Genomic DNA, 18374 nt, shown 5'->3' on the forward strand with positions numbered 1-18374 from the left:
ACAATACAGCGTCAGCCTGTACTCCCCACTGACAATACAGCGTCAGCCTGTACTCCCCACTGACAATACAGCGTCAGCCTGTACTCCCCACTGACAATACAGCGTCAGCCTGTACCCCCCACTGACAATACAGCGTCAGCCTGTACTCCCCACTGACAATACAGCGTCAGTCTGTCTCCCCACTGACAATACAGCGTCAGTCTGTACTCCCCACTGACAATACAGCGTCAGCCTGTACTCCCCACTGACAATACAGCGTCAGTCTGTCTCCCCACTGACAATACAGCGTCAGTCTGTACTCCCCACTGACAATACAGCGTCAGCCTGTACTCCCCACTGACAATACAGCGTCAGTCTGTACTCCCCACTGACAATACAGCGTCAGTCTGTACTCCCCTTCGACAATACAGCGTCAGCCTGTACTCCCCTTCGACAATACAGCGTCAGTCTGTACTCCCCACTGACAATACAGCGTCAGTCTGTACTCCCCACTGACAATACAGCGTCAGCCTGTACTCCCCTTCGACAATACAGCGTCAGTCTGTACTCCCCTTCGACAATACAGCGTCAGTCTGTACCCCCCACTGACAATACAGCGTCAGTCTGTACTCCCCACTGACAATACAGCGTCAGCCTGTACTCCCCACTGACAATACAGCGTCAGTCTGTACCCCCCACTGACAATACAGCGTCAGTCTGTACTCCCCGCTGACAATACAGCGTCAGCCTGTACTCCCCACTGACAATACAGCGTCAGCCTGTACTCCCCACTGACAATACAGCGTCAGCCTGTACTCCCCACTGACAATACAGCGTCAGTCTGTACTCCCCACTGACAATACAGCGTCAGCCTGTATCCCCACTGACAATACAGCGTCAGCCTGTACCCCCCACTGACAATACAGCGTCAGTCTGTACTCCCCACTGACAATACAGCGTCAGCCTGTACTCCCCACTGACAATACAGCGTCAGCCTGTACTCCCCACTGACAATACAGCGTCAGCCTGTACTCCCCACTGACAATACAGCGTCAGCCTGTACTCCCCACTGACAATACAGCGTCAGTCTGTACTCCCCACTGACAATACAGCGTCAGTCTGTACTCCCCACTGACAATACAGCGTCAGTCTGTACTCCCCACTGACAATACAGCGTCAGCCTGTACTCCCCTTCGACAATACAGCGTCAGCCTGTACTCCCCACTGACAATACAGCGTCAGCCTGTACTCCCCACTGACAATACAGCGTCAGTCTGTACTCCCCTTCGACAATACAGCGTCAGTCTGTACCCCCCACTGACAATACAGCGTCAGTCTGTACTCCCCACTGACAATACAGCGTCAGCCTGTACTCCCCACTGACAATACAGCGTCAGCCTGTACTCCCCACTGACAATACAGCGTCAGCCTGTACTCCCCTTCGACAATACAGCGTCAGTCTGTACTCCCCACTGACAATACAGCGTCAGCCTGTACTCCCCACTGACAATACAGCGTCAGCCTGTACTCCCCACTGACAATACAGCGTCAGCCTGTACTCCCCACTGACAATACAGCGTCAGTCTGTACTCCCCACTGACAATACAGCGTCAGTCTGTACTCCCCACTGACAATACAGCGTCAGTCTGTACCCCCCACTGACAATACAGCGTCAGCCTGTACTCCCCACTGACAATACAGCGTCAGCCTGTACTCCCCACTGACAATACAGCGTCAGCCTGTACTCCCCACTGACAATACAGCGTCAGCCTGTACTCCCCACTGACAATACAGCGTCAGTCTGTACTCCCCACTGACAATACAGCGTCAGTCTGTACTCCCCACTGACAATACAGCGTCAGCCTGTACCCCCCACTGACAATACAGCGTCAGTCTGTACTCCCCTTCGACAATACAGCGTCAGCCTGTACTCCCCACTGACAATACAGCGTCAGTCTGTACTCCCCACTGACAATACAGCGTCAGTCTGTACTCCCCACTGACAATACAGCGTCAGCCTGTACTCCCCACTGACAATACAGCGTCAGCCTGTACTCCCCTTCGACAATACAGCGTCAGCCTGTACTCCCCACTGACAATACAGCGTCAGTCTGTGCTCCCCTTCGACAATACAGCGTCAGCCTGTACTCCCCACTGACAATACAGCGTCAGTCTGTACTCCCCACTGACAATACAGCGTCAGTCTGTACTCCCCACTGACAATACAGCATCAGTCTGTACTCCCCACTGACAATACAGCGTCAGTCTGTACTCCCCACTGACAATACAGCATCAGTCTGTACTCCCCACTGACAATACAGCGTCAGTCTGTACTCCCCACTGACAATACAGCGTCAGTCTGTACTCCCCACTGACAATACAGCGTCAGCCTGTACTCCCCACTGACAATACAGCGTCAGTCTGTGCTCCCCACTGACAATACAGCGTCATTCTGTACTCCCCTTCGACAATACAGCGTCAGCCTGTACTCCCCTTCGACAATACAGCGTCAGTCTGTACTCCCCACTGACAATACAGCGTCAGTCTGTACTCCCCTTCGGCAATACAGCGTCAGTCTGTACTCCCCACTGACAATACAGCGTCAGCCTGTACTCCCCACTGACAATACAGCGTCAGTCTGTACTCCCCACTGACAATACAGCGTCAGCCTGTACTCCCCACTAACAATACAGCGTCAGCCTGTACTCCCCACTGACAATACAGCGTCAGTCTGTACTCCCCACTGACAATACAGCGTCAGTCTGTACCCCCCACTGACAATACAGCGTCAGCCTGTACTCCCCACTGACAATACAGCGTCAGCCTGTACTCCCCACTGACAATACAGCGTCAGTCTGTACTCCCCACTGACAATACAGCGTCAGTCTGTACTCCCCACTGACAATACAGCGTCAGTCTGTACTCCCCACTGACAATACAGCGTCAGTCTGTACTCCCCTTCGACAATACAGCGTCAGTCTGTACTCCCCTTCGACAATACAGCGTCAGTCTGTACCCCCCACTGACAATACAGCGTCAGCCTGTACTCCCCACTGACAATACAGCGTCAGTCTGTACTCCCCACTGACAATACAGCGTCAGTCTGTACTCCCCTTCGACAATACAGCGTCAGTCTGTACTCCCCACTGACAATACAGCGTCAGCCTGTACCCCCCACTGACAATACAGCGTCAGCCTGTACTCCCCACTGACAATACAGCGTCAGCCTGTACCCCCCACTGACAATACAGCGTCAGTCTGTACCCCCCACTGATAATACAGCGTCAGCCTGTACTCCCCACTGACAATACAGCGTCAGCCTGTACTCCCCTTCGACAATACAGCGTCAGCCTGTACCCCCCACTGACAATACAGCGTCAGCCTGTACTCCCCTTCGACAATACAGCGTCAGTCTGTACTCCCCACTGACAATACAGCGTCAGCCTGTACTCCCCACTGACAATACAGCGTCAGCCTGTACTCCCCACTGACAATACAGCGTCAGCCTGTACTCCCCACTGACAATACAGCGTCAGCCTGTACTCCCCACTGACAATACAGCGTCAGCCTGTACTCCCCACTGACAATACAGCGTCAGCCTGTACTCCCCACTGACAATACAGCGTCAGCCTGTACCCCCACTGACAATACAGCGTCAGCCTGTACCCCCCACTGACAATACAGCGTCAGTCTGTACTCCACACTGACAATACAGCGTCAGTCTGTACTCCCCACTGACAATACAGCGTCAGTCTGTACCCCCCACTGACAATACAGCGTCAGTCTGTACTCCCCACTGACAATACAGCGTCAGTCTGTACTCCCCACTGACAATACAGCGTCAGCCTGTACTCCCCACTGACAATACAGTGTCAGTCTGTACTCCCCACTGACAATACAGCGTCAGTCTGTACTCCCCACTGACAATACAGCGTCAGTCTGTACTCCCCACTGACAATACAGCGTCAGCCTGTACTCCCCACTGACAATACAGCGTCAGCCTGTACCCCCCACTGACAATACAGCGTCAGCCTGTACTCCCCACTGACAATACAGCGTCAGTCTGTACTCCCTACTGACAATACAGCGTCAGCCTGTACTCCCCACTGACAATACAGCGTCAGTCTGTACTCCCCACTGACAATACAGCGTCAGCCTGTACTCCCCTTCGACAATACAGCGTCAGTCTGTACTCCCCACTGACAATACAGCGTCAGTCTGTACTCCCCTTCGACAATACAGCGTCAGTCTGTACTCCCCACTGACAATACAGCGTCAGTCTGTACTCCCCACTGACAATACAGCGTCAGTCTGTACTCCCCACTGACAATACAGCGTCAGTCTGTACTCCCCACTGACAATACAGCGTCAGCCTGTACTCCCCACTGACAATACAGCGTCAGTCTGTACTCCCCTTCGACAATACAGCGTCAGCCTGTACTCCCCACTGACAATACAGCGTCAGTCTGTACTCCCCACTGACAATACAGCGTCAGTCTGTACTCCCCACTGACAATACAGCGTCAGCCTGTACTCCCCACTGACAATACAGCGTCAGTCTGTACTACCCACTGACAATACAGCGTCATCCTGTACTCCCCACTGACAATACAGCGTCAGTCTGTACTCCCCACTGACAATACAGCGTCAGTCTGTCTCCCCACTGACAATACAGCGTCAGCCTGTACTCCCCTTCGACAATACAGCGTCAGCCTGTACTCCCCACTGACAATACAGCGTCAGTCTGTACTCCCCACTGACAATACAGCGTCAGCCTGTACTCCCCACTGACAATACAGCGTCAGTCTGTACTCCCCTTCGACAATACAGCGTCAGCCTGTACTCCCCTTCGACAATACAGCGTCAGCCTGTACTCCCCTTCGACAATACAGCGTCAGCCTGTACTCCCCTTCGACAATACAGCGTCAGTCTGTACTCCCCACTGACAATACAGCGTCAGTCTGTACTCCCCACTGACAATACAGCGTCAGTCTGTACTCCCCACTGACAATACAGCGCTCAGCCTGTACTCCCCACTGACAATACAGCGTCAGCCTGTACTCCCCACTGACAATACAGCGTCAGTCTGTACTCCCCACTGACAATACAGCGCTCAGCCTGTACTCCCCACTGACAATACAGCGTCAGCCTGTACTCCCCTTCGACAATACAGCGTCAGCCTGTACTCCCCTTCGACAATACAGCGTCAGTCTGTACTCCCCACTGACAATACAGCGTCAGTCTGTACTCCCCTTCGACAATACAGCGTCAGTCTGTACTCCCCACTGACAATACAGCGTCAGTCTGTACTCCCCACTGACAATACAGCGTCAGCCTGTACTCCCCACTGACAATACAGCGTCAGCCTGTACTCCCCACTGACAATACAGCGTCAGCCTGTACTCCCCTTCGACAATACAGCGTCAGCCTGTACTCCCCACTGACAATACAGCGTCAGCCTGTACTCCCCACTGACAATACAGAGTCAGCCTGTACTCCCCTTCGACAATACAGCGTCAGCCTGTACTCCCCACTGACAATACAGCGTCAGCCTGTACTCCCCACTGACAATACAGCGTCAGTCTGTACTCCCCACTGACAATACAGCGTCAGTCTGTACTCCCCACTGACAATACAGCGTCAGTCTGTACTCCCCACTGACAATACAGCGTCAGTCTGTACTCCCCACTGACAATACAGCGTCAGTCTGTACTCCCCACTGACAATACAGCGTCAGCCTGTACCCCCCACTGACAATACAGCGTCAGTCTGTACTCCCCACTGACAATACAGCGTCAGCCTGTACTCCCCACTGACAATACAGCGTCAGTCTGTACTCCCCACTGACAATACAGCGTCAGCCTGTACTCCCCACTGACAATACAGCGTCAGCCTGTACTCCCCACTGACAATACAGCGTCAGCCTGTACTCCCCTTCGACAATACAGCGTCAGTCTGTACTCCCCACTGACAATACAGCGTCAGCCTGTACTCCCCTTCGACAATACAGCGTCAGTCTGTACTCCCCACTGACAATACAGCGTCAGTCTGTACTCCCCACTGACAATACAGCGTCAGCCTGTACTCCCCACTGACAATACAGCGTCAGCCTGTACTCCCCTTCGACAATACAGCGTCAGTCTGTACTCCCCACTGACAATACAGCGTCAGCCTGTACTCCCCACTGACAATACAGCGTCAGTCTGTACTCCCCTTCGACAATACAGCGTCAGTCTGTACTCCCCACTGACAATACAGCGTCAGCCTGTACTCCCCACTGACAATACAGCGTCAGTCTGTACTCCCCACTGACAATACAGCGTCAGCCTGTACTCCCCACTGACAATACAGCGTCAGCCTGTACTCCCCTTCGACAATACAGCGTCAGTCTGTACTCCCCACTGACAATACAGCGTCAGCCTGTACTCCCCACTGACAATACAGCGTCAGTCTGTACTCCCCTTCGACAATACAGCGTCAGTCTGTACTCCCCACTGACAATACAGCGTCAGTCTGTACTCCCCACTGACAATACAGCGTCAGCCTGTACTCCCCACTGACAATACAGCGTCAGCCTGTACTCCCCACTGACAATACAGCGTCAGCCTGTACTCCCCTTCGACAATACAGCGTCAGTCTGTACTCCCCACTGACAATACAGCGTCAGTCTGTACTCCCCACTGACAATACAGCGTCAGTCTGTACTCCCCTTCGACAATACAGCGTCAGTCTGTACTCCCCACTGACAATACAGCGTCAGCCTGTACCCCCCACTGACAATACAGCGTCAGTCTGTACTCCCCACTGACAATACAGCGTCAGTCTGTACTCCCCACCGACAATACAGCGTCAGCCTGTACTCCCCACTGACAATACAGCGTCAGCCTGTACTCCCCACTGACAATACAGCGTCAGCCTGTACTCCCCTTCGACAATACAGCGTCAGCCTGTACTCCCCACTGACAATACAGCGTCAGTCTGTATTCCCCTTCGACAATACAGCGTCAGCCTGTACTCCCCACCGACAATACAGCGTCAGCCTGTACTCCCCACTGACAATACAGCGTCAGTCTGTACTCCCCTTCGACAATACAGCGTCAGCCTGTACTCCCCACTGACAATACAGCGTCAGTCTGTATTCCACTTCGACAATACAGCGTCAGCCTGTACTCCCCACTGACAATACAGCGTCAGTCTGTACTCCCCACTGACAATACAGCGTCAGCCTGTACTCCCCACTGACAATACAGCGTCAGCCTGTACTCCCCACTGACAATACAGCGTCAGCCTGTACTCCCCACTGACAATACAGCGTCAGCCTGTACTCCCCACTGACAATACAGCGTCAGTCTGTACTCCCCACTGACAATACAGCGTCAGCCTGTACTCCCCACTGACAATACAGTGTCAGCCTGTACTCCCCACTGACAATACAGCGTCAGCCTGTACTCCCCACTGACAATACAGCGTCAGTCTGTACTCCCCACTGACAATACAGCGTCAGTCTGTACTCCCCACTGACAATACAGCGTCAGTCTGTACTCCCCACTGACAATACAGCGTCAGCCTGTACTCCCCACTGACAATACAGCGTCAGTCTGTACTCCCCACTGACAATACAGCGTCAGCCTGTACTCCCCACTGACAATACAGCGTCAGTCTGTACTCCCCACTGACAATACAGCGTCAGCCTGTACCCCCCACTGACAATACAGCGTCAGCCTGTACTCCCCACTGACAATACAGCGTCAGCCTGTACCCCCCACTGAAAATACAGCGTCAGTCTGTACTCCCCTTCGACAATACAGCGTCACTCTGTACCCCCCACTGACAATACAGCGTCAGTCTGTACTCCCCTTCGACAATACAGCGTCAGTCTGTACCCCCCACTGACAATACAGCGTCAGTCTGTACTCCCCTTCGACAATACAGCGTCAGTCTGTACCCCCCACTGACAATACAGCGTCAGTCTGTACTCCCCACTGACAATACAGCGTCAGTCTGTACTCCCCACTGACAATACAGCGTCAGTCTGTACCCCCCACTGACAATACAACGTCAGCCTGTACTCCCCTTCGACAATACAGCGTCAGTCTGTACTCCCCACTGACAATACAGCGTCAGTCTGTACTCCCCACTGACAATACAGCGTCAGTCTGTACTCCCCACTGACAATACAGCGTCAGCCTGTACTCCCCACTGACAATACAGCGTCAGCCTGTACTCCCCACTGACAATACAGCGTCAGCCTGTACTCCCCACTGACAATACAGCGTCAGTCTGTACTCCCCACTGACAATACAGCGTCAGCCTGTACTCCCCACTGACAATACAGCGTCAGTCTGTACTCCCCACTGACAATACAGCGTCAGTCTGTACCCCCCACTGACAATACAGCGTCAGTCTGTACTCCCCACTGACAATACAGCGTCAGTCTGTACTCCCCACTGACAATACAGCGTCAGCCTGTACTCCCCTTCGACAATACAGCGTCAGTCTGTACCCCCCACTGACAATACAGCGTCAGTCTGTACTCCCCACTGACAATACAGCGTCAGCCTGTACTTCCCTTCGACAATACAGTGTCAGTCTGTACTCCCCACTGACAATACAGCGTCAGTCTGTACTCCCCACTGACAATACAGCGTCAGCCTGTACTCCCCTTCGACAATACAGCGTCAGTCTGTACTCCCCACTGACAATACAGTGTCAGTCTGTACTCCCCACTGACAATACAGCGTCAGCCTGTACTCCCCACTGACAATACAGCGTCAGTCTGTACTCCCCACTGACAATACAGCGTCAGCCTGTACTCCCCACTGACAATACAGCGTCAGCCTGTACTCCCCACTGACAATACAGCGTCAGTCTGTACTCCCCTTCGACAATACAGCGTCAGCCTGTACTCCCCACTGACAATACAGCGTCAGTCTGTACTCCCCACTGACAATACAGCGTCAGCCTGTACTCCCCTTCGACAATACAGCGTCAGTCTGTACTCCCCTTCGACAATACAGCGTCAGTCTGTACTCCCCTTCGACAATACAGCGTCAGTCTGTACTCCCCTTCGACAATACAGCGTCAGCCTGTACTCCCCACTGACAATACAGCGTCAGCCTGTACTCCCCACTGACAATACAGCGTCAGTCTGTACTCCCCACTGACAATACAGCGTCAGCCTGTACTCCCCACTGACAATACAGCGTCAGTCTGTACTCCCCACTGACAATACAGCGTCAGCCTGTACTCCCCACTGACAATACAGCGTCAGTCTGTACTCCCCACTGACAATACAGCGTCAGCCTGTACTCCCCACTGACAATACAGTGTCAGCCTGTACTCCCCACTGACAATACAGCGTCAGCCTGTACTCCCCATTGACAATACAGCGTCAGCCTGTACTCCCCACTGACAATACAGCGTCAGTCTGTACTCCCCACTGACAATACAGCGTCAGCCTGTACCCCCCACTGACAATACAGCATCAGCCTGTACTCCCCACTGACAATACAGCGTCAGTCTGTACTCCCCACTGACAATACAGCGTCAGTCTGTACTCCCCACTGACAATACAGCGTCAGCCTGTACTCCCCACTGACAATACAGCGTCAGCCTGTACTCCCCACTGACAATACAGCGTCAGTCTGTACCCCCCACTGACAATACAGCGTCAGCCTGTACTCCCCACTGACAATACAGCGTCAGTCTGTACTCCCCACTGACAATACAGCGTCAGTCTGTACTCCCCACTGACAATACAGCGTCAGCCTGTACTCCCCACTGACAATACAGCGTCAGCCTGTACTCCCCTTCGACAATACAGCGTCAGTCTGTACTCCCCACTGACAATACAGCGTCAGTCTGTACTCCCCACTGACAATACAGCGTCAGCCTGTACTCCCCACTGACAATACAGCGTCAGCCTGTACTCCCCACTGACAATACAGCGTCAATCTGTACTCCCCTTCAACAATACAGCGTCAGCCTGTACTCCCCACTGTCAATACAGCGTCAGCCTGTACTCCCCTTCGACAATACAGCGTCAGCCTGTACTCCCCACTGACAATACAGCGTCAGCCTGTACTCCCCACTGACAATACAGCGTCAGCCTGTACTCCCCTTCGACAATACAGCGTCAGCCTGTACTCCCCACTGACAATACAGCGTCAGTCTGTACTCCCCACTGACAATACAGCGCTCAGCCTGTACTGCCTTTCGACTGTATCCTGCTCCTTCAGTACTACACTGGTGTTGCGCTCAACTCTCTGGAAATGACTTAATCCTACAACCTTCTGACTGGTAGCAATGGATGCAGACTGCTGCCAAAAATCCATCTGCTGGGGTCGGACTGGGTGTTGGGTACGTGGATGGAATGTTGATTAAATTGGCCTGTTGTTCCTGGGCGCCATTCCCCAGCCAGGGAATGCAGCACAAACAGCAGGACTGTCCGACCGTTAGAATTGCCTTTGGATGCCTTCTGTCCGGGAGGGTTTGGGTGGGGAAGAGTCTGTTTCAGGGGAGAGGAACTGTGGATTTACCAGGAGGTCCAGGAACAGAGGGCAGCGTCTGGAGTCGGAAACACCCTAACGTTTGGAGTGGAATACCAGAGGAACAATTCTGCCCATCCTGTCCCGCACAATGGAATTTATTCAATGCTCCTGAGCTTCCCCCCCATGTTTCAGACCAGTTTCCCATTGATTTCATTCACCCATTCAGGCAGGGGTTTCAGTAAAAGCAGCATCCATAATACTGTATTCCTGAATGGAATATTGGGGGAGTTGTTAAGCACATCAATTTTTGAACTAACTATAAAATTTGCATCATAAGATTAATAGCCAGTCTCTCTGTAAAGAAATGTTCTGGAATTTCTTACAGGGTGAAGCTGGACAGTTAGGACCACGGGTAAGTTGAATTCTGTTTCAACTTACATTTTAGTAATGTCCATTTGCTTTAATAATTAATTCTCTAATGCTGATTTGTTGTTACGATATAAATTATCCTTTAGTTTACATAGAGACTGAATGTAATCTGCACTGTGTATGAACAATTCCTGATACCTGACTTGCTGCTTCTAGTGGCAGCTTTAATGGACTGTGTCTGCTCTGTAGGGTCCACCAGGTCCCAAAGGTGAACCAGGAAAAACGGAGATCATTGACTACAATGGTAACATTAACGACGCACTCCAGGTATGCATTAATCAAAGAGCAACGTCACTCGTTGAGCTTTCCTATCAAGTACATTTAGAATTCTGTTAAGAATGTTGCCCAAATGCTTTAAGCGTAGGAGATGTTGTACATCAACACTGACTCCTGTCAATGTATGATGGCCTGTCTGAACTTGTATAGTGGCCCATGCATGCGGGGAACGCCAATGACGTCATTCCACTGCAACCAGCCTGCCAGTATACACCTCTGTACATCCGTGATCTCTGTGTGGATGCACTGCCTGCAATCAATATCGTTGGAAGTTTAGGTTTAGAATGAAGAACATTAGCTCGATCTTTTAATTAGTTAGGAGTGTTTATAAGCCAGATATCGTTCCAAAATGCAATGCTAAGACAGTCAAACGTAGTCACAATAAAGTGCCCTGACAATTGGTGCAATGAGGAGAGGTTGGAGAGGCTGGGGTTGTTTCCCCTAGCACAGTGGGGTGGGGGGGGGGGGGGGGGGAGCGGAGCGTGACCTAATTGTGGTGCACAAAATGAGGAGGAGGGTTGACAGGAATGACTTGTTTCCTCGAACTGGAGGGTGGGGGGGGGGGGGGGGGGCAATTACCAGGGGGAATAGATTTCTGGTGATTGGCAGAAGGATTATGAGGAGCATGAGGATAAAGATTTTCACCCAGACAGTGGTGGGATTCACGACCTAAATTGATCGCTGACAAAGGTAGCTAATTTTCTTTTCCTGACCACTTTACTGCTCTGTGGCCGTCTCAGATATGGAAAAACTGTAAATACAAGAAATCTGCAGTAAAACCAAAATAACGAAAATACACCTTAAGGCTGTTGGTATCTGAAAAGAGACGACCCATGTAATGGAATCTTTGTCGGAGTAGTAGTTGAACAAAGTTCGCCTGCCCCTAAAGCTCAATAGAATGTTGTGTTAGGCGACTTTGACAGGTGAGTTTGGGGACTAGCATCACAGACCTGGACTGATGTTCAGTTGCTGCTGACCTGGACTGTGCTCATGCAAACTACAGTCGGTATTTTAGGTTTGTGAATGTACACATCTGAATTCAGACTCTGTAAGCTGGCATTAAAAGGCATTAAAAACAGCAATTTAAATTGTCTATCCAAACCATTATGCATTAGACATGTTTATGCGATACATTTAACACTGACATTTAAGAATTCTGCCTTTCTTAAGTGGAAGTCATTATTCACAAAGTTAATTAACTCAAGTTCTGAACTGAGAATTGTAACATCTTTAAAAAAGGGACGATTTTGACTGTTGCCGAAACAGGGTGAGAACATTGCTGCAATTATTGGAACAACGGCATTTCTAATCCTGGCTGCTGCTGGTGCTGTCACTCGGTGTGACAAAATGGAGCAACAGAAATATTGTTACATTGTTTAGCTGTTTAGCTCACAGGTCTAATCGCTGGCTTTGAAAGCAGACCAAGGCAAGCCAGCAGCACGGTTCGATTCTCCGAACAGGCGCCGGAATGTGGCAACTAGGGGCTTTTCACACTTCATTTGAAGCCTACTCGTGACAATAAGCGATTTTCATTTTTTTGGGGGGGGCAGCACGGTAGCATAGTGGTTAGCATCAATGCTTCACAGCTCCAGGGTCCCAGGTTCAATTCCCGGCTGGGTCACTCTGTGTGGAGTCTGCACGTCCTCCCCGTGTGTGCGTGGGTTTCCTCCGGGTGCTCCGGTTTCCTCCCACAGTCCAAAGATGTGCGGGTTAGGTGGATTGGCCAGGCTAAATTGCCCGTAGTGTCCTAAAAAGTAAGGTTCAGGGGGAGTTGTTGGGTTACGGGTATAGGGTGGATACGTGAGTTTGAGTAGGGTGATCATTGCTCGGCACAACATCGAGGGCCGAAGGGCCTGTTCTCTGCTGTACTGTTCTAAATTCTAAATTCTAAAAACAGACTGCGCATAACTGGTGTTGGTTGCATTGCTGGCAATAACGCAACTGTGCATTAAAGGGCAAATAATAAAGGGCAAGATTTAACTAAATGGTAACAAAGTCCCGTAGCGAGCGCGTTTAGCCGCGTGTTTCCCAGCGCTTGCAGCTCTGTGAGAGACAACGCTATGAAACAGCTATCTAACCTGGGTTAGATAGGGGCCTCAGCGGGAAACATGTGGCCAAGGCTGTACGTAGCCCCGTTCTGTGCACGAAGGAGCTCTGCTCACAGGAAAATGGCATCCCAATCTCTGGAGCCCCCAACGAATTCCTGACACCCCCCCCCCCCAAGCCGCAATGTACTGTGGGAGGTCCCTGCCGCCCCCATACCCATGCAGGGGACCCCCACCCTGATCGCCACCGTGCAAAAGATTCCAGCTTGGCAGTGTCACCCTGAGCACTTTGGTAATGCCAGGCTGGCACCTGGGTGCACTGGGAGTCTGAATGGACTGGGTCTTCTGGGCACGATTTAACGCTCAAGATACAGAGTCCTGATTTGGGCACGTTTAGCAGGGTGTTTCTCTGCACTGGCAGCGCGGAGAGCGATCCCGCTATGTAAAGGGACTCTGCTGGTTTTTTGGCCGTGGTTGAGAATGCCGTGCCAAGGTTGCACTTACCTCACTTTCTGCACCTGGTGAACTCAGCTCCTCCACCTCTAAAGGACAGAACCCCCCCCCAGGGCCCGATCCCTGGCACCGAGGTACCGTGGCCCTGGCACCCTGGCAGAGCCCCTGCCAGTCCAGCAGTGCCATCCAGGCACAAGGGTGACAATGCCAAGGTGCCTGAGGCTGTGCCCTGGTAGTACCCTGCCCAGAGCCTGACCACTTGGATGCCTCTGATGGCCTGGGAGACCTCCTCAGGTGCAGCTAGCCTGGTCCATGCTTATGTGGACCTGTGCTCAACGGTGCAATTGCAAGGTCTCCCAGGCGAGGCCATTAGTTCCTGGGCCTCGGGAGAAACTGGTGTAGACACCTTTAAATGAACCTGATATCCCACTTAAATATGCTAATCTGGATCTCGCCTAGCAAGGCTGGATCCAGATCCCAACATCTTACACGATCTCAGCAACACAGTAACACAGTGGTTAGCACAGTTGCTTCACAGCTCCAGGGTCCCAGGTTCGATTCCCAGTTTGGGTCACTGTCTGTGCGGAGTCTGCACGTTCTCCTGCATGGGTTTCCTCCGGATCCTCCAGTTTCCTCCCACAGTCCAAAGATGCGCAGGTTAGGTGGATTGGCCGTGCTGTATTTGTATATGAAAAAGCAAAGCTGATTGTCCTTTTCTGTGAAGCTTCCCATTGTCCCATTTATGATTTTATCTAGGGTCCTCCAGGGGTTCCAGGAATGCCAGGACTTCCAGGCCAGAAGGTAACATTTTCACCTAGTTCGATGACTCTGAGGGAATAAAATCCTGTTTTGGGTGAAGGCGAATTATCAAGCCATTAATCTGCATTGATGGTGAATTATCAGTCCACTAATCTGCATTGATGATAATTTATCAGTCCATTGATCTGCATTGACGGATGCCAACCACAGAAATTTGCATTTCTATGTCTTTAATGTAATGGAGTATCTCAATCTCAGTAGACAGTCAGAGACTTTTTCCCCGGGTGGAACACACCATTACAAGGAGACATAAATTTAAGATAAATGGTGGAAGATATAGAGGGGATGTCAGAGGTAGGTTCTTTACCCAGAGAGTAGTGGGGGCATGGAATGCACTGCCTGTGGTAGTAGTTGAGTCGGAAAATTTATGGACCTTCAAGCGGCTATTGGATAGGTACTTGGATTAGGGTAGAATAAGGGAGTGTAGGTTAACTTCGTAAGGGCAGCACGGTAGCATTGTGGATAGCACAATTGCTTCACAGCTCCAGGGTCCCAAGTTCGATTTCGACTTGGGTCACTGTCTGTGTGGAGTCTGCACATCCTCCCCGTGACTGCGTGGGTTTCCTCCGGGTACTCCGGTTTCCTCCCACAGTCCAAAGATGTGCAGGTTGGGTGGATTGGCCATGAAAAATTGTCCAAAATTCTATGATTAACCTAGGACAAAAGTTCGGCGCAACATCGTGGGCCGAAGGGCCTGTTCTGTGCTGTATTTCTCTATAATGCAGGAGTGATTTGACACCAAACTACATAAAGACCAGGACAACCAAAATTTAATTCAATTCTCGCTTAAATTTACAAAGCATCTTAAAGGAGGAAAATGAGAGAGAGATGGAGAGGTTTAGGAAAGGAAATTCAAGGGGCTTAGGCTGCTATTGGTGGAGCAGTGCAAATTGGCAATGCTTAAGGGGCCAAGATTGGGGAGGAACAGCGATAGCTCAGAGGGTTGCATTGCTGGAGGAGATCAAAGCGATGGGGAATGGCGAGGCAATGAGAGATTTCACCCCATCTGGAAAGATAAGGAAGAACTTTCGAGATCTTGTGGGTGAAATCTGTCTTGGGAAAAATCTGTCTTAATGGAAAATAACGATGAGAATTTGAAATCATGAATCCCAATTCGCCACCATCCACTTTGTTGTATTGCAGCCCAAGACAGATTTCACCCACAAGATCTCGAAAGTTCTTCCTTATCTTTCCAGATGGGGTGAAAGTAATTCTAGCAGCAAATAAAAATACCCTTTCTTCGTTGGGTTAGTTGCTTGATTTAAACTTACACTATGGAATTTTTGAAATGTTGCAAAATGGAAATTTGAATAGGATTCTCACACTGTTAGCATTACCCAAGTTGAGCGTACATATTGACACAGGACTATCTATTTATAGGGTGAAATTGGCTTGCCAGGGGTGCCTGGACTTGATGGAGAAAAGGTAATTATTCTTATTTGTCTTAAAAAATTAATTGCTACAGTTGTTGTTTGTTAAAGTTCCTGATATCTCACCAGAGTGTTTCATTTTGACCATTATTTTTTTAAAAGCTTTCCGAGATGCTGTCCTTTTGTTATTCTAGGGCTCTCGTGGTAAGAATGGTGACCTTGGACCTTCCGGCCCAGAAGGACCATCAGGACCCAAAGGAGGGACCGGAATTATGGGGTTCCCAGGACCCAAAGGAGATAAAGGAGATATTGGACAGACAGGATCTCCCGTATGTTTAATGTGTTATTTCCGATGCAGGCAATGTGTTATAAATATCAGTGTACCGTGTTGTGCATTTTAGCCATCTGTCCATCCCATATAATTTTTTCATGTTGTATCGATAAACTAAGATGTTTCCCTGACAATACTGTAATCGCTCACACAAAGCTTTGCTTACACAATATAGATTAATTTAATTACTGATGTAATCTATTTATCTAACCACTGCATTGGAAATCTTTCTTCCGTAAGACTGTATCAAGTTGATCATGCAACAACAGTAGACTGTATCAAGCTGATTATGTGATGTTAGTTCACATTGTGTACCAGATACACTCAAAATTAACAACAATTCAAAATTATTCCAATATTGCTTTTGGCCCCATTTAGAAACAGTCCAAATCTCAAAAGCTTAAAAACATATTTGAATTAAATGTTATTCAGTAATTTTATTTTATATTTAATGAACATTTAGGGTCTAGATGGGCCCACGGGTGAAAAGGGAGAAAGGGGAGAACCAGGATTGCAAGGCCCACCAGGACTACCGGGGCCTGTCGGTCTTCCTGGCTCAACTGTAAGTATTTGCAGAATCAGCCAGTACCTTTTGTTTGACACAAAGGGAGTGAAATTGGTTTTGGTATTAACAAACAGTGGACGGTGAACACATTAGCTGCCAATTTTACATCAGCCCCAGTTTACACTTCACTTTGTGTTACACACGGCCTGTTTCACATTCATCTCTTTTCTTTGTCATTGATGTCAGGAGGACAGACTGGTGTCGGACAGATTTCCTATTCGCCATTTCCCACTTTGAGCCACTTCCCAAAAACGTCTTCATTCCCAGTGACAAGTCAATGTTGATAGTGTACCGAAGGCCAGCCAGTCTTGTGTCCTTCCAGAACGCAGTGGTGTTCTGGATTAACAAAAAAAAAAACATTTTTCCTGCTGTGTTACTTCGGCAGAGGGTTAGATGTTCCTCTTTTTGGGATACTCTATCCCATGTTGGGTATCGATGGGTGACTGAGATGTGAGTGTCTTCTTACACCAAATGTTCCTCTGTCGATTCATTTGTTCGTTTATGTCATTTGAGATGTAGGTTTTGGTGTATCTCAACTAGATGTGGGAGATGAAACTTTCAAGTAAAATTTAAAGAGAAGTTTAGATTTTAAGACCTTAAGTATCTGAGGAAGGAATAGAGATCAATCCCAGAGAGCAGCCATTTCCTCAAATGGCCACCTTGTTTTACTTTGGGCAGAAAAAATGGTTTTCTCCAATTGTTTACCCAAGTCAAATCTGCAGAGTTTCGCTCTGAATTCCCAGCACTCCTCACAGGTGACGTCCTGGATTTGAGTGATGGTGCAAGACATGGTTCAGTCTGTGATGACCATGGCTAAGGGTCTCGGCACCATATTCCAGACGCTGAGGGACGTGCCCCAGACACAGGTGGACATTGCCAGGGCACTGGAGAGCGTGGCCTAGTCACTGAAGCCAATTGCGGAGGGCGTCGACACCATGGTGCAGACAATGGGGAGCCGCCAGGACTGGCAGAGGCCCCTGGAGCTCACTCCAGCTGTCACTCTGTGCCAGGGTGTCCCCCAGAGCCCTATGGACGCCATCAGGGAGGAGGAGGTGCTGGAGGACCACCCAGGAGACGACAGCGGTCTCCAATTCTCCTGAAACACCCCCCTGTTCGCACCCCGTTCCCCGCCCCATCCCCCCGACATGGGCACATCTCAAGGGCAGAGGGCAAAACAGGGCAGCAGGGCGAAGCCAGTGACACCAGTGGTAGGTCGACCGGGACCCCGGCTCCAGACCCTCCAGAGGACATCCACCAAAGGCCACGGGGCTCGGAAAGCAGCAGGCTGCCTCGTCCTCTGACGTTAACCACTGTGCCGCCTGACAGAAAGGAAAATGGTTGTTGTTGTCGGAGGTCAATCGTCTCTGCCATAAGACATCGTTGCAGGAGTTCCTCAGGATAGGTCGGTCCAACCATATTCAGCTACTTTATCAATGACCTTCCTTCCATCATAAGGTCAGAAGTGGGGATGCTTGCTGCTGACTGCACAATGTTCAGCACCATTCGCGACTCCTCAGATACTGGAACAGTCATGTCCAAATGCAGCACAATCTGGACAATATTCAGGGGAGCGGCTGATAGGTAAAAGGTGACATTCACGCCACACATGTGCCAGTC

General features: G+C 50.4%; 1 protein-coding gene across 15 annotated transcripts in view; it reads left to right on the forward strand.

The window, feature by feature from the left end:
- Window positions 1–18374, forward strand: part of col13a1 (collagen, type XIII, alpha 1) — a 282216-nt gene that overhangs the window by 200463 nt on the left and 63379 nt on the right. For all 15 annotated transcript variants that reach the window (XM_038782842.1, XM_038782844.1, XM_038782840.1 and 12 more), the window contains 6 exons: window positions 10855–10881; window positions 11088–11165; window positions 14429–14473; window positions 15872–15916; window positions 16056–16190; window positions 16656–16754. In XM_038782842.1, coding sequence (XP_038638770.1) covers window positions 10855–10881; window positions 11088–11165; window positions 14429–14473; window positions 15872–15916; window positions 16056–16190; window positions 16656–16754 — 429 coding nt within the window. The remainder of the gene's footprint in view (window positions 1–10854; window positions 10882–11087; window positions 11166–14428; window positions 14474–15871; window positions 15917–16055; window positions 16191–16655; window positions 16755–18374) is intronic.

The sequence above is a fragment of the Scyliorhinus canicula genome, chromosome 22 (assembly GCF_902713615.1).
Source record: "Scyliorhinus canicula chromosome 22, sScyCan1.1, whole genome shotgun sequence".
Lineage (NCBI taxonomy): Eukaryota > Metazoa > Chordata > Chondrichthyes > Carcharhiniformes > Scyliorhinidae > Scyliorhinus > Scyliorhinus canicula.